Source organism: Lasioglossum baleicum, unplaced genomic scaffold (genome assembly GCF_051020765.1).
Source record: "Lasioglossum baleicum unplaced genomic scaffold, iyLasBale1 scaffold0055, whole genome shotgun sequence".
NCBI lineage: Eukaryota > Metazoa > Arthropoda > Insecta > Hymenoptera > Halictidae > Lasioglossum > Lasioglossum baleicum.
The window spans coordinates 136415-159285 of NW_027469115.1; the positions used below are offsets into that span (position 1 = coordinate 136415).

Genomic DNA, 22871 nt, shown 5'->3' on the forward strand with positions numbered 1-22871 from the left:
CTCAGAAGAAATAGTATACTGTCCTGCCGTTTCATGCGTTTCAGCGCTCGCCCCATTGCGAGAATCGTGGCTATCGCAAAGCACGTGATGGGCAACAGAAGGGGTTGCGTCACGAGGATATCGAGGGCGGAAGATGGACTTATCGAAGGGCGCCTTCTCCTCGACAGGCTCCCGGGCCAGTCACCCTATGACGTTACCAATGGATGGCTGCAGCTGGGATACGTGGTCCCGCTTTGAACGAGTTCTTAGATTTAAGTATACACTACACATACACTACACCCGTCATTTGCTTTTAACGTTTACTATTGCGTTTTCTCTTCGTTTTTTTTCTCTTTCTTTCTCCATTCAAAAATTTTATTATTCACTTCATTTTTTTTTGCTCTCTTAAAAATCAATAGTATCTAGGACGTTTCCTTCCGAGAAAGCATCACGCGAACCACGATGTTTCTTCTTGGTGGGGAGATGTTACGGATAGAGAATAAATCTCTTCCAGATCGCCTCTGGCGGGAAGCGTCCTAGATAACCTTTCGAACCCTTTGATTTAGGACCGAGCCCTGGCTCCGATTTCGTTAGAAGTGACAAAAATGAGAGTCTGGCCCTAAGCCCTAATCTCTAAGCGCGATTAGATAATGAACAAAGTATTCCATTCATTGTAGGGGTATATAAACCCTTAGATTCTCACTCTCGGGGGTTAGTACTGCAGTAGACACGTATCGCGTCACGTCGTGCTGCATTTTGGACAGTTAACTTCTAACAAGATCGGGCTAAGGTACCTTTCGGATCAAAGTCTAACATTATAGATTCCGTTTGTTCGGTTTATAGTCTATTGGTCAGTGTTGAAGTTGTTTCCGAGTCCCCCGCATTGCCAGTGCGTGAAAACCGAGCACCGTAGTTTAGGTAAATTCTTTCTTTCACATTTCATATCTTTTCCTCTCATTTCCAATCGCGACACATACACACTTGTACTACAGAATTTTATAAGTAGAATATATTTGTGTTATTGGTAATTAGAGCAAGTTCATTGAACCTATAATTATCGTCCAAAATCCTTATATAGTAATTGAACGTTCCCACACGATACAACCTTACCGCTCGGGTTGTATCATTTAGATTATATAAGTTACGAGGTCTACTAACTATCCTAGCGACTCCCTGATTTCGCATCAGGTTCGTTCGCGCCTTACCAATTATCAAATAGAGATTTTTCCTACCTAGTGGTTCCCCAATTTCGCATTGGGTTCGTCCACGAAAACTATACCATCCTAGCGGCTCCCTGATTTCGCATCAGGTTCGTCCGCATCCTAACAGCTCCCTGATTTCGCATCAGGTTCGTCTGTGCTTTCATCCAACCTCCCAGCGGCTCCCCAATCTCGCATTGGGTTCGTCCGCGCTATTCTACAACCTCCTAGCAGCTCCCCGGTTTAGCATCGGGTTCGTCTGCGCGTCATTTCCTAGTGACTCCCCAATTTCGCATTGGGTTCGTTCACGAAGTTTCACCTTCCCAGCAGCTCCCTGATTTCGCATCAGGTTCGTCTGCGTCTGATTCCATTCCTAGAGGCTCCCTGATTTCGCGTCAGGTTCGTCCTCACTGTCTACATTCCTAGCGGCTCCCCAATTTCGCATTGGGTTCGTCCGTGTACCTTAACTAACAAATTGATACCATATTCCTGGGTTTATAACCCTTCGCCGGCCACTCGTGCTTCTCGCGGCCCTGGCTCGTAACACAGGATGTGTAGAGGAGAGGAGGAGACGTTAGAGCACCTAATAGGAAGATGTAGGGAGATGGAAGAAATAGAGGGAAAAATAGAAGAAATACTAGACGAAAGTGGGAAAGGTGCAAATTGGGGAAGGAAGCTAAGAGAAAACAGAGAAAGAGTGGAGAAGAAAGAGAGACAGGAGTGGGAAACAAAATAGTGTACAAGTAGCGCAGGACAAGAGAGGGTAAAGAGAGATAGGGACAAAAAGTAGTGTTGTGGATCACGCGAGCGAAACGGCGGCACGTGAGCTCTCCTAGGCCAGAGACGAGAGAGGTGACGGGGTTAACCCAATCCAAATAACAACTCGCGACAATATCGGTTCCTCTTCACCTCTCTCCCCTCACCGATCTGATTTCGAGGAAACCGCTGATCTCCCGAGAAGTCAGTTAACTTCAAAACGTGAGAGTTGCTTGCTCGACACGAACGTTGCTCTTTACAAAAAGATCATTGCGCTTCTCTGGTCTTTGCCTATGTTCTGGCTTACTTAAAAACCTTGCTTCGGTTCATTAACTTTCTTTAGTTCAATTAGTTTAAGTGGTGTTGGGTTAGTTCGATAAGTGTTTTAATAAAGGATATTCTGACTGTTGTCTTTGCAACTACAACTAAAGTGCCAGTGATCCATTTCTTATACGTCTCGTCCAACATTCCTACTCTTTCTCAACATAAATTAATGGTCCTTCGAGCCGGATATTAGCGAAGAACTAGTGAAACGGTTAGTGGAACGGTTCGTGATATTTGAATTAACGGTCGCTGGGTCGGTACGTCCTAATCGACCTCGAGAGACAACAGCATCGACCTCCAACGGTTTTCACTTGTTCGAAAAACATGGATGCTCTACTTAAAAAGCAGGCAATGTTGGGAACGAGAATATCTCGTATCATCGATAATTTCAAAAAAAAGGGAATTGCTAATATTACCCGGGAGACCGTAGAAACTAGATTGGACTTGCTGGAATCATACTGGTTGGAGTTTGTGTCCAACGACGACAAGCTTCACGCTCAAGAAAACGATGATCTGCTCCAATCCCTCTATGTTACGAACAACATCTACGACGAGGTTGAAGAAGCCTACGTTACTGTTAAGGCTGAGTTGAAGAGACTTCTTGGACCAACGACGGTTCAACAGGTCACCATTTCGGCTCCGCCACAAGCAAAAAAGCTATCCTTGCCAAAAATTGCCCTCGTACCCTTCAATGGTGACTACACGAAGTGGATCAGCTTCCGAGATCTTTTCCGATCTATGGTTATTAACAACACTACTCTAACCAATGTTGAACGCCTGCACTATTTGAAAACGAATGTTACGGGGGATCCTGCCGATCGCTTAAACAATATTCCTGTCACGGACGATGATTTTCCACGTGCCTGGAAGTTACTCGAGAAAGAGTATGAGAATATTCCAGTACTGGTCGACGCCCAACTCAGTGTTCTCATGGCGCTTCCTACCATGAAAACCGAATCTGCTGCGGAGCTCAAAGAACTACTCCATGGGACTCAAAACGCCGTTGAGGCTCTAGCTGCGCTCAAACGTCCAGTCGAACATTGGAGCGATTGGCTAAACTACATTACGGTACAACGTCTGGATGGAGAGACTAGACTTCATTGGGAAACAACGTTGGAGGGAAAAGAGGAGCTGCCGACCTTTTCCCAACTCTCTGACTTTCTTGCTGGCCGGCTGCGATCTTTGACAAAAAGCTCCTTGCCTGCTTGCAACCTTCTTACTACCGCTGCTTCATCGCACTTGGCTGCTCCGTCTGCATCTGCTGATACCAGGCTCCCCACTTCACTTGCTGAGAGACGGACACCTACGACAACTGCTGCTACTCGCGGGACATCGCTTCGACCTAAGGTGCACGCCGTCACTGGAACATCCGGAACTTCGAAGTGCCGTCTTTGCGAAAAGGATCATTTTATTCTCTTCTGTCCTAGGTTTAAGAGCCTGACCCCCCCGGAGAGGAGAAAAGTGGTAACAGAAAAAAAACTATGTTTTAATTGTCTGTCAAATCACCAGGTACGCGATTGTCATTCCAACAAACGTTGTCAAACTTGCGTCGGAAAGCACCATACTGTATTACATGTTCCCATCGAAAATCCTCCTTCAGGAGGAAATCGCGATTCTTCGTCCAAAACGTCCTCCGCGTCCAATCCTGGCTCAAAGGTGGTTAATTGTACTCGACTTAAACAAACTCTAATTTTGGCTACTGCTATTGTTGGAATAGAGGTTCGTCCGGGCGAAAGAGTTTTTGTCCGCGCTTTAATCGATCCTTGTGCCGAAGTGTCCTTGATTAAGGAAAGCATCGTGCAACGCTTTAAAATTCCTCGCAAACAGTTCAATATACCACTGACGGGAGTAGATACCATGCGAAGTCGTCCTCGAGGAAGGGTGAATTTGACCGTGTCATCTCGCCTAGATCCCACGGTTTCATATTCAGTAGACGCTGTCATCCTTGCTCGAATATCTTCTCACGAGCCTCCTACAATTGCCGGTCCGAGCACGTGGCCTCATCTAGGCAATCTAGATTTGGCTGACCCAGAATTCACTTCTCGACAACCCATCGAGCTCTTACTTGGAGCCGATATTTACGCTCTGATCATTCGCGAAGGTCTACGTCAGGGTGCTGCGGGTTGTCCCGTCGCTCAAGCTACTACTTTAGGTTGGATTGTTACTGGTCCGCCGTCACTTCCCGAAAATTCTCCTTCTAACACCCGTCGTCTCGTCCTACATTGCTCGGTCGACGATGATATCAGCCCTCTTCTACAACGATTTTGGTCAATGGATGAAGTAGATCCTCCTCCCTGCTCTACTGAGCTGACCGCGGATGAAGACGAGTGCGAGCAAACTTTCGTTCGTACTCACACTCGAGACCAAACAGGCCGATACATTGTACGACTTCCGCTCAAGAGAGATCTGTCGTTTCTAGGCGATTCTCGACGAACAGCTACTAATTTACTGACGAAACTTGAGAGACGTTTTACTACCTCTACTGACTTTGCTGAAAGGTACCGCGCTTTCTTAGACGAGTATCTCGAACTCAATCACATGGAACTTGCTACTGGAATTCGAGAAAATTCTATCAAATACTATCTGCCGCATCACGGAGTATTTCGAGAGTCAAGTTCTACTACGAAACTCCGCGTCGTATTTAATGGTTCTAGTAAAACTACAACGGGAATCTCCCTAAACGACATTCTACATTCTGGACCGAATCTGTTGCCGGAAATTCCGGACCTTTTGCTACGCTGGCGTTGCCATCCAATAGTATTTGCCGCCGATATGGAAAAAATGTATCGACAAATCTGGCTTGCTGACGACGATCGGGACGCTCAACGCATCTTGTGGCGACGCGATCCGAACGAGGAAATAAACGAGTATCGGCTTCGTACGGTCACTTATGGTTTAGCTTGCGCTCCCTATCTCGCCATGCGCACTATACGACAGCTAAGTCTCGACGAAGAAAGTCGTTTTCCGCTGGCCGCCACTTGTCTACGTTCGAATGTTTATATGGACGATGTGCTCTTCGGAGCATCTACTATTGAGGAAACTCTAGAAACTCAAAAACAATTAATTGGCGCCCTCAAGGCGGGCGGTTTCACTTTGAGGAAGTGGACTGCCAATGACCCAAGGTTGCTAGACCATCTGTCACCTGAGCACGTTGCTTCCTCAAGCGAACACGCCTTTGAAAAGGTCTTCACATTGCTGGGATTACGGTGGCAGTCAGCTGGGGACTTCTTCCTCTTCAACTTAAAACCTCGCGACCCCCAGGTCACTATCACTAAACGACAGGTGTTGAAGGAGATGGCCTCGGTCTACGATCCGCTAGGTTTCCTGGCTCCAGTTATTGTTACGGCAAAAGTATTCCTGCAAACTCTTTGGCTTCTAAAACTCGATTGGGATGATCCCCTCCCCCTCGCGCAGACCAAATACTGGGCTTCCTATTCACATAGTCTCGCCGAGATTTCGACTGTCAGGATGCCTCGCTGGATGGGTATCAGTCATAAACACGTGCTCGAGATACACGGATTTGCGGATGCCTCGGAGAAAGCTTATGCCGGTGTTGTTTACTTTCGCACAATGGCAACCGAAGCTAGGCCGCTCGTGAGATTAGTCACGGCAAAAACGAAGGTAGCCCCCCTCCAACAGGTATCTCTTCCGCGGCTGGAATTGTGTGCCGCAGTACTTCTCTCGCGACTAGTTAAACGCGTCTTAAATGTTTTACAGTTGCACGACGCTAAAATATACCTTTGGTCGGACTCTACCATTGTACTTAGCTGGCTTCAAGGTCGACCTTCCAGATGGAAAACGTTTGTAGCTAATAGAGTTTCGGAAATCCAAAACCTCTTTCCTCCCGATGTTTGGCATCACATTCGCTCTAAAGAAAACCCCGCTGACCCCGCTTCTCGGGGTTTAAACGGTGACTCCCTGGTCAATAACACTCTCTGGTGGCATGGACCTTCCCTCCTCTCCACCACTACCCTTGAGTTCAAGGAATACTATCCGACAGTTTTGGACACGGAGGAGGAAAGACGCCCAGAAAAAACGGTACTTAATACCACTTTAGCTGTCGCGACTCCCACCGAACCGACGGATTTGCTCAATCGATACTCGTCCTTCACGCGCCTCTTGCGTTCCGTTGCTTGGTGTCTGCGTTTCATCAAATGCGCGCGAAGGACCTCCGCCTTAAAGGATATTTGTCTTCGTACCGAAGAACTTGACAACGCGAGACTTACTATCGTTCGGTGCGAGCAGCGCCGTTTTTTTTGTACTGAGATTGCTTGTTTAGAAACTTCGCAGTCCTCTCTCCGGGGACCTCTCGCTCGACTCAGTCCATTTCTGGATGAGCGGGGTATTTTGCGTGTCGGCGGTCGACTGAAACATTCTCTACTGGATTATGATGAAAAACATCCGATCATAATTCCTGAAAAAAGCCATGTTACCTCGCTTATAATCAATTATTTCCACGAGAGATTGTTACATGGCGGTACTCAAATCACCCTGTACAATTTACGTCGGTCGTATTGGATCCCGCGCGGTCGTCGAGCGGTTCGACAACAAATACACGGATGTTTAAAATGCTGGAGATGGCGCGCGAAAACTGCCGATCAAAAAATGAGCGATCTACCCGCCTCGCGCGTGACACCTACTCGCCCTTTCTACCATACGGGCGTAGATTATGCTGGACCTTTTACTACTAAATTCTCTCCTGGACGTGGCGCCCGGACATGTAAGTCCTACGTTGCAGTTTTTGTATGCCTCGCAACCCGTTCGGTACATCTCGAGTTAGTCTCCGATTATTCTTCCGACGCTTTCATCGCTGCTTATCGTCGCTTTGTGTCGCGTCGGGGAGTCTGCGCCTCTATTCGTAGCGATTGCGGCACAACCTTTGTCGGTGCTGATAAAGAGTTGCGTCAAATGCTCAACGCAGCCAATGACGAGATGAAAAAAACTCGACAAGCGTTAGCTGAATCCGGGACTAACTGGATATTCAACCCTCCTGCTGCTCCGCATTTCGGAGGAATCTGGGAGGCAGCGGTCAAGTCGGTGAAGTACCATCTTCGTCGCGTAATAGGTGAGACTCTCCTCACTTTTGAGGAGATGTCGACTCTATTAACTCAAATAGAAGCTTGCTTAAACTCTCGACCAATCACTCCTTTAACTGATGAGCCTAGCGATCTCACCGCCTTGACCCCAGCCCACTTTCTAATAGGCTCTCCCCTAACGGCTATTCCGGAACCATCGCTGACGGATGTTCGATCCTCGAGGTTAAAACGTTGGCAAATGATTCAGCAACAACGAGATCACTTTTGGGAGCGCTGGTCCTTCGAGTATTTGCAGACCTTGCAGCAAAGGACGAAATGGACGAAGGAGCAGCCTAACTTAAAGCCTGGGGACTTGTGCCTCATTCTAAATGAAGCTACTCCACCTACACGATGGCCGTTGGGGAGAGTCGAGCAAGTTCATGCCGGTGCCGATGGACTCGTCCGAGTCGTAACCGTGCGCACTGCCACGTCTGTACTTACTCGGCCTATTGCGAAAATTTGCCTCCTTCCAGCCATTACTGAGACCGCCGATCTTTAAGCAAATTTTACTTTTTGAAAGTTTGTTGATTCGTAACTTCAATCAACAAAGGCGGGCGGAATGTTGTGGATCACGCGAGCGAAACGGCGGCACGTGAGCTCTCCTAGGCCAGAGACGAGAGAGGTGACGGGGTTAACCCAATCCAAATAACAACTCGCGACAATATCGGTTCCTCTTCACCTCTCTCCCCTCACCGATCTGATTTCGAGGAAACCGCTGATCTCCCGAGAAGTCAGTTAACTTCAAAACGTGAGAGTTGCTTGCTCGACACGAACGTTGCTCTTTACAAAAAGATCATTGCGCTTCTCTGGTCTTTGCCTATGTTCTGGCTTACTTAAAAACCTTGCTTCGGTTCATTAACTTTCTTTAGTTCAATTAGTTTAAGTGGTGTTGGGTTAGTTCGATAAGTGTTTTAATAAAGGATATTCTGACTGTTGTCTTTGCAACTACAACTAAAGTGCCAGTGATCCATTTCTTATACGTCTCGTCCAACATTCCTACTCTTTCTCAACAAGTAGAGAGGAACAAAGATATACATAGTCTGTAAATTGTTGTGTAAATATTAAGATAAGCTAGAAGTAAGAAAATGTAATTATGTAAAAAAATGTGTCGAAATGTAGGAAGAAGAGAAAAAATGTAACGCCGAAAGGCATATATTTGAGAATAAAGATTATTGCTCAATATAGTATAAAGTATAAAAGGGAAATAATATATTAATATATTGAAATAATATATTGTCCCAAAGTGGGGGAAATTGTAGACAGATTTGCTCCATTTGTTTTTAATCACTGAGTATATAGGATTCAAGTTGTTAATAAAAAAAGAGAATCGTTCTTTTACGACACAAAATATTGATTTAACAAGCAAGCGTATATTCTCACTATGTTTCTTCTATTACGATTGTGTTCATAATAAATATAATTAGTTAAATGATCTCTGGATTGTTTGATTTAAAATCTCCCACAATATGCAGGGTGCGGCGAAAATTAGTCCCCACAATTTTTTAGCCATTTCGGGTGGTCGGACAGAAAAGTGTTTCGTACCAAAGTTAATCAGTATTTAACCGACAAGAAATTGCAATTTTTTAATTTGCAAAAAAATCGATTTTCAACAAAAAAATCAAGGTCGGTGTCATATCTTTTAATGGAACTGGGTATTTTTAATTTCATAATATTTTTTGTAGGCGACGTCGAAACGAATTCAACGACCTGCTATACGATACCTTTCAGATAACCTTGAAAGAAAATATCGCCATGAATCAATTGCCAGAATATTTGAAATAATTCGACGGTCCGTAATAGCAACGCCTCGCATTTAGAGGTAAACAAATGATTGTAAACATTGCTTCAGAACTTAACTCACCAAAAACCTAATTTATATGGAGCCAAATTGAAAACACAAATGTTAAACATGTACATGTAATTAATTAATAATTTAATTAAATTTCAAGGTCATCTGAAAGTCATTGTATAGCAGGTCGTTGAATTCGTTTCGACGTCGCACAGTGGGGTATTTCGCTGAAAAACTGGAATAAAATATTGTAGCGTTATTTATGGGCTCATGGTCATAAATAAGTAGGTCGTTGGATTCGTCTTGACGCCAGCTATATGATTATCAGATAAAAAATGTACTTTAACATTTAAAAAATCAAAATACTTTTTATTTTTTGTCGAAAAAACATTTTTTTTTAATTTTAAATATAGAATTTTGTACATGTCTAGATACTGTTTAACTTTTATTTCAAACATTTTGTCGTCAGATTATCCGAACTCTTGAAAAGTAGTGATATCTGAATGCTTTGATTACGATCTACTGAGTTGAGATAGGTGTACAAACTCTTCACAGATTTCATTCTGCTATCATCTAAAATAGTATTGTTATCAATATTCCAACATTACCAATCTCATTCTGTAAGTTTTTTTTCGATTTCAAAACTTTATTGACAATTTTGGTAAACCATTCCGCTGTATTCCGCACTCTTTCTGGTACCATTACATTCGATAAAGGTTTACGATCATAGTCCACAAAGAATTGGTTCCGAATCGTTCTGAATTGGAGAGTTATAACAAATTTAAGTAGAAATGAGCGTCGAAAGTGGCGACTTTCGTTTCAAAATCGAATAAAACTTACAGAATGATTGGTAATGTTCAAATATTAATAACAATATTAATTGAAATGATAACGGAATAAAATCTGTGAGTGCCCTGTACACTGTACACCTACCTGAACTCTGTACCTCGTAATCAAAGCATTCAGTTAACACTACTTTCAAAGAGTTCGGATAATCTGACGACAAAATGTTTGAAATAAAAGTTGAACAGTATTTAGACACACATGTACAAAATTCTATATTTAAAATTTCGAAAAAATTTTTTTTTTCGACAAAAAATAAAAAGTATTTTGATTTTTTAAATGTTAAAGTACATTTTTTAGTTCATAATCTTACAGCTGGCGTCAAGACGAATCCAACGACCTACTTATTTATGACCCTGAGCCCATAAATAATGCTACAATATTTTATTCCAGTTTTTCAGCGAAATACCCCACTGTGCGTCGCCTACAATATTATGAACTTAAAAATACCCAGTTCCATTAAAAGATATGACAGCGACCTTGATTTTTTGTTGAAAATCGATTTCTTTTTAAATTTAAAATATTGCAATTTCTTGTCGGTTAAATACTGATTAACTCTTTGGTAAGAAAGAGTTCTGTCCGACCATCCAAAGGGGCTGAAAAATCACGGGGACTAATTTGCGCCGCACCCTGTATACACATAACAGAAAAAGAAATATATATAAGTGAGATTATAAAAAAACTAAATGATAATAAAGCCCCTGGGCTCGATAGTATAAATGTAATATTACTCAAAAGAATTGTCCTTACAAATCTAAATTTTGTCACTGAAATGGTAAACATATATCTAAAAACTGGAAATTTCCCTACCAACTGGAAATTACAAAAACTTCTCTTAACCCTTTGATTACGGCAGACTTTGAGATGCACCAGCCATACCATATGGTAGGAATTTATTCGCGATGTATGTACACCGAGAACGAAGAAACATTTTGTTAGGAGTGAATTTGTGAGAAAGTATATTTAGATAACCGAAACCCTGAATTCCACTATATTAAAACATCATTTATTTAAAAATAACTGCAAAATACACAAATAAACGTATTTAAATAATATATGACTTACGGAATATGTAACAGCTGAATTAGCGTTCACTTGCGTCTGTCTGAAGATTTGCCGTAATAATAATCGATAAAATTTCCCAGGCCTAGTGTGGACCGAACTAGATTAACCGTACCGTAACAGCAATATTTTTAAGCGCCTTTAGGTGCCCACTGTAGTGAAAGGGTTAATTAAGAAACCAGACAAACTCGATGGCATCCCTAGTAGTTATGCTAGCAATATTAAATAATCAGTCAAAAATTATTCGGAAAAGTTATCAAAAACAGAATGGAAGCAAACCTACAAATACATCCGTTACACTAGATATATAATATACTAGACTAGAACTAACAAACACTAAACCGAGCTCATTCTTTTAAATAGAAAAGGATCCACCAACCTTTGCACATTAACCTTGGAAATAATATTAACATAACACCATCTAACAGCATTAGATACATTGGCATCTATTTAGAAAAGAATAACCAACACTTTGCATATATCAAAAAAGCTACTGCTCAAACTACAAATGCTGCAAGCATGCTGGCGAGGCTCACACCTAATATAGCAGGGCCAAATTTTAAAGCTATGTTCCAGTACTATGATGTATATGAGTTCAAAGTATATGGGTTCAAAGCTATCAACTTGAACAGAAATAGGAAAAGGTTAGAACAAACACAAAAGCAGGCTCTAATTAAAGTCGTTAGAGCGTATAAAACTATGACTTACCTTAACGTAATAACTGGCATTCCCAATATAATAGATATCATCATTGAAAGACGCTTGCTGGCGGAATGGAAGAATAGCATGAAGAAAAATATGTACATCAATAGAGAAAACAAGCAAACCATACCTAGGAGAAGCATTAATATCAGAAGAAACTAGAATGAGAACGTCTCAAGCAATAGTTCCGAATCACTACCTAGAAATAATAACTATATTAGAAATACTATCGATGACAAAAACATTAGCAAAACATTTAAAGTTATACTCACCGCTGGAATGAACACGGAAGAGAAAATAGAGCCAAACGTATTTAAGATATGACGTAAAGAAATTCGAGCGGAAATCAGAAGTGCAATTTATACTAAATTTCAACTATGCTGAAATACAAACTACAACCAAAAACTAATGCACCTCTCGATTCCAGATATCAATCGCTGGAATGCTTTGCCACGCAATGATATAACATATTACACCATACAATTTCTTACTGGGCATGGTATCTTTGCCAACTACTTAAGAAAGATCAATGAATGTAACACAGAAATCTGCAATGAACGGTTGAAGTGGTTGAATACGGTTGCAATGAAGTGGACAATGTAAATCATACACTACTACATTGCAATAAATGGAATGAAGAAAGAAGAGAATTTTATACCAAAAATAATTTCACAAATTCAGTCCAGATCCAACAGATTAGCGAAGGAATTCACAAATCCGACGACACGTGGCGAGACTTCATAAACCTGTGCAAAATAATTATTTTAGCCGAACAACAGACGGTAAACGAAAAATAGAGAAAAGATAGGGCTAACCGGAACATTAGAAGAATAACGCGCAATTAAATAAATATCAGAAGAAGTTATTAAGATAACGCGCAATTGTATAACACCTCATAACCTTCAAATCACTCACTAAAATACATACGCTCACTATGATATATCTTATTTAACCGGTAAACCACGACTAAACATTTCACAGTACCGATCCACTGAACGTTAAAATACGAAAGAATAAAAATAATATATAATATAAAGCAGCTTACGTGCGAATATAGTCCTATTTAAGTTGATGTAAACACTGATATATATACTATGGATACGAGATTCCCATAAGCCAGCCGTACAGCGGTTGAAATGAGTTGAAAAGGACTTTGGATGCAAGCGCCACGATCGAAGAGCAAATGTACTAAAGGAAACAGCGCGAAGCTTGAAAAATATGGTTCACAAAAGCCCCGCAATTCTTTGAAATTGTAAGACATGCGGCGTTTTTCCTTACAACTAAAGATATAATCAGAGAGTATATGAGAGTGCTCACGCCCGGGTTTTGGCCGTGCCCATATAGTGCTGCCCCCTAGTCTAGTACTTAGCCTGGATCAGCTCCTACATCATCTTTAGCATGGACAAGATCCTACATCATCTTTAGCATGGACAAGATCCTACATCATCTTTAGCCTAGAACAGATCCTACATCATCTTTAGCCTGGATCAGATCCTACATCATCTTTAGCCTGGATCAGATCCTACATCATCTTTAGCCTAGAACAGATCCTACATCATCTTTAGACTGGATCAGATCGTACATCATCATTGGCCAGGATTAGGACATACAGTTTATATTGTTTTATATCAAATATGTAACTAATATACAAATCTCTAATAATATAAATTATATTCATAGAAGTATTTTAATTTTTCCCGAGCCTTTGTTGCAAACTCTAGTTTTAAAAAATAGAAAAGCCGGAAGATTTCGAAGAAACACAGATTTTATATCGAAGTTTAAAAGCCACCATCTTGGAAATTAATTTAATGATGAAATACTTACTGTCATCAATACTGTCTCCAATTTTTTTCATATTTTTAGGCACAGTTATTATTAATTAAACCAAATTGAAAACCAATTTTTTCTACGAAAATTTAGAAGAATAACTTTAGGGTTACCCTGAAATTTTCAGAATATGTTTAATTGACACAAATCTATAAAACGTATTTTTTAAATTTTAAGTATACAGGGTCCCAGACAACCAACTGCTCCGTTCTGCAGCTGTACTGCGCCGCAGCTATGTCGCGTTTTGGATCCCTGCTGCCGCGCCACTGCACGGAGAACGGGGCTCGATTTTGCCTCGCCGTAAGAGGGCAACACGGTCGCGCCAGGTCGCATTAATGTAGGACGTGCTATGTGGTAGATGTCGCTAAAGTAAATGTCTATTATACAAATGTGTAGCAGCAGCAGTCTTTCTTTTTACTGACAAAATTAATATTTTTATTTAAATTACATACTACATACTATCAGGTCGTTCGGAAAGTAATTTCGTTTATCGTGTAGGGATGGCAATGCTTCCGTTTGTCATTACTAGACTGCGAATCTTTCTGCAAAGTAGAAATTGACTACATCGATTGCAAGAAATAGAAATCAAATTGAATGTTATTTCTTCAGCAAAGGAGAAAACGAAATGACTTTCCGAACGAGCTAATACATTAACATATTACAATAGGAGAGCTGCATAAAGTCTAAATAAAATCAATCTCATCATTTTCATACAAAGAAACATTTACCAGTTACTTTAAAGGTTCGGTAGGTGTAGAGGGTTGAAACGTCTTCGTGCAAAAAAATGTGTCGTAGAAGGGAAAAGAAACTTAATTTATAATTTTCGGCTCGAGCGCGTTTCCAGCTACCCGAGTGCATCGCGCTGCCCGGGAGTGTCTCGATCTCGTCGGGCGGGTTCGGAAAGAATCGGACAAGTTCGGGCGAGCGAGTTTTCGCGCTACTCGAGATTCAATTCTGCGTTCGCACGAACTTGTCCGCTTCTGTCTGACGTCTGAACGCGCTCGACGAAGGAGAGCCACTCTCGGGCCACCGGGCCACCCGATGGTGTGTCACGGATAGACTGCGGATCTTTCTGCAAAATAAAAATTTACTATATCGATTGCAAGAAATAGAAATCAAATTGAATTGAATTGTTTCTTCAGCAAAGGAGAAAACGAAATGACTTTCCGAACGAGCTAATACATTAACATATTACAAGGAAAGCTGCATAAAGTCTAAATAAAATCAATCTCATCACTTTCATACAAAGAAACATTTACCAGTTACTTTTAAGGTTCGGTAGGTGTAGAGTGTTGAAATTTATAATTTTCGACTCGAGCGCGTTTCAAGCTACCCGAGTGCATCGGGCTGCCAAGGGGTTTCGAGCTGCCCGGGAGTGTCTCGATCTCGTCGGGCGGGTTCGGAAAGAATCGGACAAGTTCGGGCGAGCGAGTTTTCGCGCTACTCGAGATTCAATTCTGCGTTCGCACGAACTTGACCGCTTCTGTCTGACGTCTGAACGCGCTCGACGAAGTCGAGCCACTCTCGGGCCACCGGGCCACCTGATAGTGTGTCACGGATAGACTGCGTATCTTTATGCAAAATAAAAAATGTCAGCGTCGATTACAGGAAATAGAAACTAAATTGAATGTCATCTCTTCCCTTAATGATTTTAATAGAGGAGAAATCATATATTGACATCTTCAATTTAAAAAATTTTCCAACAACTATCAATTTCATCTACTCAAGTTTGCTATAAATGCATAAAGATCCGCAGTCTATTCGTGACATATCAAGCGGCCCGAGAGTGGCTCGACTTCGTCGAGTGATTTGAAAATTACAGTCAAAACGTGTTGGTCGAGGAAGTGTCGACTTCCAGCTCAATAGTAATGACCTGTCATAAATCTCCCTGTAGAGAACAGCCCCGGGAACGGCACTGAAAGAAATCGAGTCTACCGGGTTGGGTCTGCCTGGGTCTGCCTAGCCCGACCCCAGCCGCGCGCCCGTGGTCTGCCTAGCCCGACCCCAGCCGCGCGCCCGTAGTCTCAATGTGTTGACTTCGATGGCGCACGCTGCGTAGTATGTGTGACCGCTGTAATAAGTATTTCAATACAGCCGAAAATGCATGTGAAACGAGTTCTGCCTCCTCCACTCTGATCCAATCGTCCGCGCATTCGCACCTAGACACGTCACCGTAATCCTGCCTGGGAACCTTCTTCTCAGGCTTACACCAAGTACAATGTCACCAGTTCGAATCCATGCGTGTTGGCGTCTTGCCGCCATCCCCTACAATTGCGTAGTATGTAGTGGGCGGTAACGGTATCGTATCCTAACCCACTGCTGTTCCGCTATCGCTCGTACTTACGAGGCAGTGTATTGGATCACTTGTTGGACATAGACAAATCTAAAATGTTTTTTCACTACGTGAATGAAATATGTAATTTCAGGACCGACGCTGTCGATCCTTACGTTAGAAAATGTCTGTTCCAGGGTTGTTACCTTTCACTTAAAAAGGCATCGTTGGTGAAGACTGGTTGCTAATATTATTCTCGAGGTGTAAATGGGGTTATTTAGTCGTATACAGCGTCCGTTGCCAGCTCCTTGTGACGCCAATTTTTATACCTCCATTTCTTTTGAAGGGCTCATTTTACAGTGGAAACTCCAAGGAATATAAACATATTTTGTTCAAAATTTAAATCACTGACGCACAGTGGTCTGGATTGGAAAATCGTGTGCCATTTTGTTATAACTTTTGAACCAGTAGAGATACTGCAATGAAATTTTCACTAAAAATATTTAAAAAATAGTCATTTTTAACTATAGGTAATTAAATATTTTTTGCGTTTGTTAAACAATAATTTTTTATAAATTTTCATTGATATTTTTGATTTAAAAAAAAATTTTTGGAATATAATCGTACATACTATTTTTTACTGTCTAAATATGTATTTTTTATATTTATGTTTCACACATGTGTAACGTTTTATGGAATACGTAAAATATAAATTTGAGAAGTCTTGTTGCAATCAACATACACAAAAAAAATTACCGTAAAGGTAAAAACGCATTACAAGCGTGTCAAAGATATTTTATATAATAATTTATAATGATTAAAAAACGAAACGAGCCTACTACCTTATATCTTTATTTTGCTAGAGGTGAGCGAAATATCAGAACGAAACAGAATTGAAAAACTTCTATTATATTTTAATACTAAAGAATTACCTCGGATGCAATATTTAACACTAAAATCTTACATTTTTCGCTATGTGAAGTCATCTGATAATAATTTGTACCAACAATATACCTCGCAAACATTCTATTACCAACTTTAATGGCTTTAAACAATAATAATTTGAGCGGGCGGAGAGGGGCGGAATTAATTTTTTCATGATTATTTAGAAGGAAGGTGTACTAAAAATATTCCAATTAATTAGAAAGCTAAACTCGGCTAAACTTTAAAGATATACCATCTTAAATGGAAAGGACTTCACAAATTTTTCTTACGGCATTGAGCATTATTATATAAATAGAGTATTTACGTTAATAAATAATAGAAAGATATGATTTTTATCACAAAAGTCTGCTCTTCAATATAAAAAAAAAGCGAGAGATAATATTAAATAGGAACGTCAGGGCACCGCATCACAGAGAAGCAATTTTTCTCGTGAAAAATCCTCCTCTTAAAATGTCCTATTTTCAATGTTTATTGCAACTATTATATTTATTAAATTGTACTATTTTCTTCATTTCCGAGGTCTGTGAACATTTGGGAAGCAATGTTTATAGATATCGATACGAGAAAGTTCGTTTTTGGGCGGAAAGGCACACGATTTTCCAATCCAGACCACTGTGTGACGGCTCATCGAAAAAGACGTAAAAAACGAATTAGTTTAAATTTTTCGACTCCATACAGTTGATGGTCGAGGTTAAAAAAATAATTTTGCAATAGCCCAATCCTTTCCTAATAAAACCACCAAAAAAAAAAGTGTAGCTCAATCGGATTTCAACGAAAATATGGATTTCATGATGTTTCGTTGACAAAAAATTCGATTTTTTGGAAAATCCTGAGGTGGTAGACAAATTCTGAGACCAGATTTGAAATAAGCGTGGAAGAATGTACGGGAAATGATGTACAGCATGTTGCAAAAAAGTTTTATTGAAATTGTGCAGGTTTAACGAATTTTGTCAAGGTTAAAAAACGTTCGTACCATCATTTCCCTACTTTCCGCATATTCTGCAAAGTTAGAGCTTTAATTTAAAAAAAAATTCATCGTTCTATCTCTTTTCTATCGAAAGTTATTCGACTTTAACACAGAAACTTGCGGCGACCCGTGCAGCGACCCTTGCAGCGACCCTTGCAGCGACCCAATAGCTGCACGGGTCGCTGCAAGGGTCGCCGCCTGGATCGCGACGGAATGGCCAAAAAAGGTGTGTCACAGCTCTGACCGACCAGTCCTGAACCGCTAGAGGACTCATCAGTAAGGCGTGCCCTGCCCGAGACGCTGCGATATCGGAAGGTGGTTTAAGACTGTATATATAGAGATCGGTGACGGATCAGGTAGCAGCGAGAAAGGTCTTTCTTTGACTATCTGTCCATCTTGTGGCAAATGTAGGAAATTAGCTGCCACAAAAGAGAGCGAGTTATTATTGTCCGCTTCTGTCCGAACGCGCCCGACGAGGTCGACCACGTTCGGGCCACCCGCCCGATGTGTTACGGATAGACAGCGGGTCTTTATGCAAAATAAAAAACGTCAGCGTTGATTACAAGAAATAGAAACTCAAAAGAATGTCATCCCTTTCCTTAATGATTTTAATAAAGGAGAAATCATATATTGACATTTTCAATTTTAAAAATTTTCCAACAACTATCAATTTCATCTGCTCAATTTTGCTATAAATGCATACAGATCCCAAGTCTATCCGTTACACATCGGGCGGCTCGAGAGCGGCTCGACATCGGCGAGTGATTTGAGGAGTTGGTGACAGATGGATAGACCGTATGGCGATTAACTTCATCAATCGATTGAATCAATTCGATCAAATTTGTTGCCGGTCAAATCTGGAGTCGGTGAAATGTCGGCGAAAACCGTGTGCGCCGTCCGGCGCAATGTTCGTCGAAATGTCATAACATCTCCAAAAATTCAAGTCTTTTAGTCTCGAATCTAATGTCGTTAATGCTTCGTACAGCGCTGAACATTTCGCTTTGAAACTTTAATTCACTGTGTGAAATTAGGGACTTAATCCCGGTAAAATATTTATACATACCGGACAATACCGGTAACGGTACTATGCCAAGCGGCTGAAATAACACCGAAACCGTTAATATACTTTTTCGTGCAAAAGCTCCTGAAAAACGAAGTTTGGGCTTTTGTTGTGCCATGGCCGAACTGCAATGTGCCACCAGCCGTACCCTTAGGAGTTAATAGCCGTAATAACCATAAAGACATTAAAGACCAAATCGGTCTAACCAGATTCCTTGGGGTTACCGTGCGCTCGCTACCCCCGCCATATAAAAGATTCTGTAGACTTTTTCAAATACAGTGATAGCCAATATTAATACAGTATGATTGTTTAAACATGTTTAAACAACGGTTTTGGAAACAGCGGGACAAACGATTTTTTCGAATCCATATTTATTAAGCTTAAGATTTTTAAAACTAAGAAAATGAAAAAACACTATCCGATTACCCGAAATGTCATCGAAAACGGTCAACACATAAACCAGATATACATAGTAGGCATTGAAAGATGTAAAGAAAAGAATCTTTGAATTTTTCTGCTCACGATTGATCTAAATCGCAGTTTCTTATAATTGTTTTAATTTTTAATTGTTTTCGAGTATCCATATTTCCATGCGAAATAGAACTACTGTTTCGGATTTTGTTCAAATTTGGATATGTTGCAGTCTTTAGTGAAATATGAGAAAACGTATCTCAAACAATTCCTTGAAGTCTTGAAAATTGTTGGTTTTACGGACGTGTAATATGAGGTGTCACAAGTTTTTCCTTAAATTATAACGGCCAAACTAACTGTTTACCCCGACACGAGCACTTCGTTTAAAATCAGGTATGAAGGGTCGGATCAGTCCGGTAGTGGAGAAAGTGTAAGTGGGTGAATTAAAACCACTGGTTTAAACAGGGAAGCCGGGTTTCTGCGACTTCAAGATCACTTTTAATAATAATTTTAAACACGCGGTACAAATAACTGACAATTGAGATGTCGTTTCGGAGGAACAGAGATCTCTCTCAGTCATCAATCTCGACTGTTGCGGATCGGGGTCCTCGCGTAATACGCGGGCATCCCCACCATACTCTCATACTGGGGAGCTCGTTAGAAATCGTTCAAATTGAACGCGAACGGTAAAGACAATAACACGGGACGAGACGGTAGCACAATGCTTTGAACGTATTTACAATCGTGTGTCAAACACTAACAAAACGATGAAAATTAGTTTTTGGTGCTCATATACAGGGTGCTCGACATAATAAAAAGAGACACCTAGCACATATTTTTAAATTTCTTATATTTAAAGGTGGAAAGTGTACACTCCATTATGAATAAAACCACTAGAAACGGTCCTAATTCCGTCGAGTTTAGGCTTTTCTTAATCGGCAGAACGCCACGAATTGGCTCGTGTGACTTTCGTGAGGGCAGCACGGAAAATAATTAAGTTCAGCATTCGCTCCTTAGCGGTTTCATGCCGAGCTACCTGGCTGGCCGGGGGATTGTCGGGCCGTGTTTATTGCACTACTATTGTGTTCTGGGCTCAGGCCTCAGGGCTCGACCCTCGGGCGTCGGTCGTGTTCATTGTAGCCTCGAGTTGGCCGAAAGTATTCATGGATTTATTCATTTTCGAGAAAATAGAATAAAAATAAAATCACTAACCAGTGTTGGGCAAAAATTCAATCGACGATTGACGACTAAATTTCTACTTCAATCGTTAATCGCGATTAACAATTAATATCCTCGTTTAGTCGTTAATTGTGGTTAACGAATAAATACCGATTGATCGTTATATTTGCGGATAAGATTAAATACTTATTAATCGTTAATTGCGGATAACGATTAAATTTCTACTTTAGTCGTTAATCGCGACTAACGATTATCAATCGTAAATCGGATGACCGATTAAATGCCCAACTCATCTGTCACCAACTCCTCAAATCACTCGCCGATGTCGAGCCGCTCTCGAGCCGCCCGATGTGTAACGGATAGACTTGGGATCTGTATGCATTTATAGCAAAATTGAGCAGATGAAATTGATAGTTGTTGGAAAATTTTTAAAATTGAAAATGTCAATATATGATTTCTCCTTTATTAAAATCATTAAGGAAAGGGATGACATTCTTTTGAGTTTCTATTTCTTGTAATCAACGCTGACGTTTTTTATTTTGCATAAAGACCCGCTGTCTATCCGTAACACATCGGGCGGGTGGCCCGAACGTGGTCGACCTCGTCGGGCGCGTTCGGACAGAAGCGGACAATAATAACTCGCTCTCTTTTGTGGCAGCTAATTTCCTACATTTGCCACAAGATGGACAGATAGTCAAAGAAAGACCTTTCTCGCTGCTACCTGATCCGTCACCGATCTCTATATATACAGTCTTAAACCACCTTTCGATATCGCAGCGTCTCGGGCAGGGCCCGCCTTACTGATGAGTCCTCTAGCGGTTCAGGACTGGTCGGTCAGAGCTGTGACACACCTTTTTTGGCCATTCCGTCGCGATCCAGGCGGCGACCCTTGCAGCGACCCGTGCAGCTATTGGGTCGCTGCAAGGGTCGCTGCAAGGGTCGCTGCACGGGTCGCCGCAAGTTTCTGTGTTAAAGTCGAATAACTTTCGATAGAAAAGAGATAGAACGATGAATTTTTTTTTAAATTAAAGCTCTAACTTTGCAGAATATGCGGAAAGTAGGGAAATGATGGTACGAACGTTTTTTAACCTTGACAAAATTCGTTAAACCTGCACAATTTCAATAAAACTTTTTTGCAACATGCTGTACATCATTTCCCGTACATTCTTCCACGCTTATTTCAAATCTGGTCTCAGAATTTGTCTACCACCTCAGGATTTTCCAAAAAATCGAATTTTTTGTCAACGAAACATCATGAAATCCATATTTTCGTTGAAATCCGATTGAGCTACACTTTTTTTTTTGGTGGTTTTATTAGGAAAGGATTGGGCTATTGCAAAATTATTTTTTTAACCTCGACCATCAACTGTATGGAGTCGAAAAATTTAAACTAATTCGTTTTTTACGTCTTTTTCGATGAGCCGTCACACAGTGGTCTGGATTGGAAAATCGTGTGCCTTTCTGCCCAAAAACGAACTTTCTCGTATCGATATCTATAAACATTGCTTCCCAAATGTTCACAGACCTCGGAAATGAAGAAAATAGTACAATTTAATAAATATAATAGTTGCAATAAACATTGAAAATAGGACATTTTAAGAGGAGGATTTTTCACGAGAAAAATTGCTTCTCTGTGATGCGGTGCCCTGACGTTCCTATTTAATATTATCTCTCGCTTTTTTTTTATATTGAAGAGCAGACTTTTGTGATAAAAATCAAATCTTTCTATTATTTATTAACGTAAATACTCTATTTATATAATAATGCTCAATGCCGTAAGAAAAATTTGTGAAGTCCTTTCCATTTAAGATGGTATATCTTTAATGTTTAGCCGAGTTTAGCTTTCTAATTAATTGGAATATTTTTAGTACACCTTCCTTCTAAATAATCATGAAAAAATTAATTCCGCCCCTCTCCGCCCGCTCAAATTATTATTGTTTAAAGCCATTAAAGTTGGTAATAGAATGTTTGCGAGGTATATTGTTGGTACAAATTATTATCAGATGACTTCACATAGCGAAAAATGTAAGATTTTAGTGTTAAATATTGCATCCGAGGTAATTCTTTAGTATTAAAATATAATAGAAGTTTTTCAATTCTGTTTCGTTCTGATATTTCGCTCACCTCTAGTAAAATAAAGATATAAGGTAGTAGGCTCGTTTCGTTTTTTAATCATTATAAATTATTATAAAAAATATCTTTGACACGCTTGTAATGCGTTTTTACCTTTACGGTAATTTTTTTTGTGTATGTTGATTGCAACAAGACTTCTCAAATTTATATTTTACGTATTCCATAAAACGTTACACATGTGTGAAACATAAATATAAAAAATACATATTTAGAAAGTAAAAAATAGTATGTACGATTATATTCCAAAAATTTTTTTTTTAATCAAAAATATCAATGAAAATTTATAAAAAATTATTGTTTAACAAATGCAAAAAATATTTAATTACCTATAGTTAAAAATGACTATTT

The 22871-nt window shown here is 40.5% G+C and overlaps 2 protein-coding genes and 1 long non-coding RNA gene across 5 annotated transcripts in view; 1 reads left to right on the forward strand and 2 right to left on the reverse strand.

The window, feature by feature from the left end:
* The window catches only part of LOC143219559 (uncharacterized), a 280642-nt gene that overhangs the window by 68210 nt on the left and 189561 nt on the right, over window positions 1–22871 (reverse strand). The gene's annotated exons all lie outside the window — the stretch shown is intronic.
* On the forward strand, window positions 2583–7832 carry LOC143219572 (uncharacterized). Its single transcript, XM_076445510.1, has one exon. The coding sequence runs from the start codon at window positions 2583–2585 to the stop codon at window positions 7830–7832; it is 5250 nt and encodes a 1749-aa protein (XP_076301625.1).
* On the reverse strand, window positions 8367–12839 carry LOC143219555 (uncharacterized). Of its 2 annotated transcripts, XR_013011383.1 has the most exons (4): window positions 12775–12839; window positions 12388–12475; window positions 12002–12277; window positions 8367–11928 (listed from the first exon to the last, which is right to left on the reverse strand). It is a non-coding gene; the product is annotated as an uncharacterized LOC143219555 (long non-coding RNA). The 2 variants fall into 2 exon arrangements; XR_013011382.1 differs by having other exon boundaries at window positions 8367–12277.

Coding starts and splice junctions, on each gene's coding strand:
- LOC143219572 (XM_076445510.1), top strand. CDS start 2,583: ATGGATGCTCTACTTAAAAAGCAGGCAATGTTGGGAACGAGAATATCT.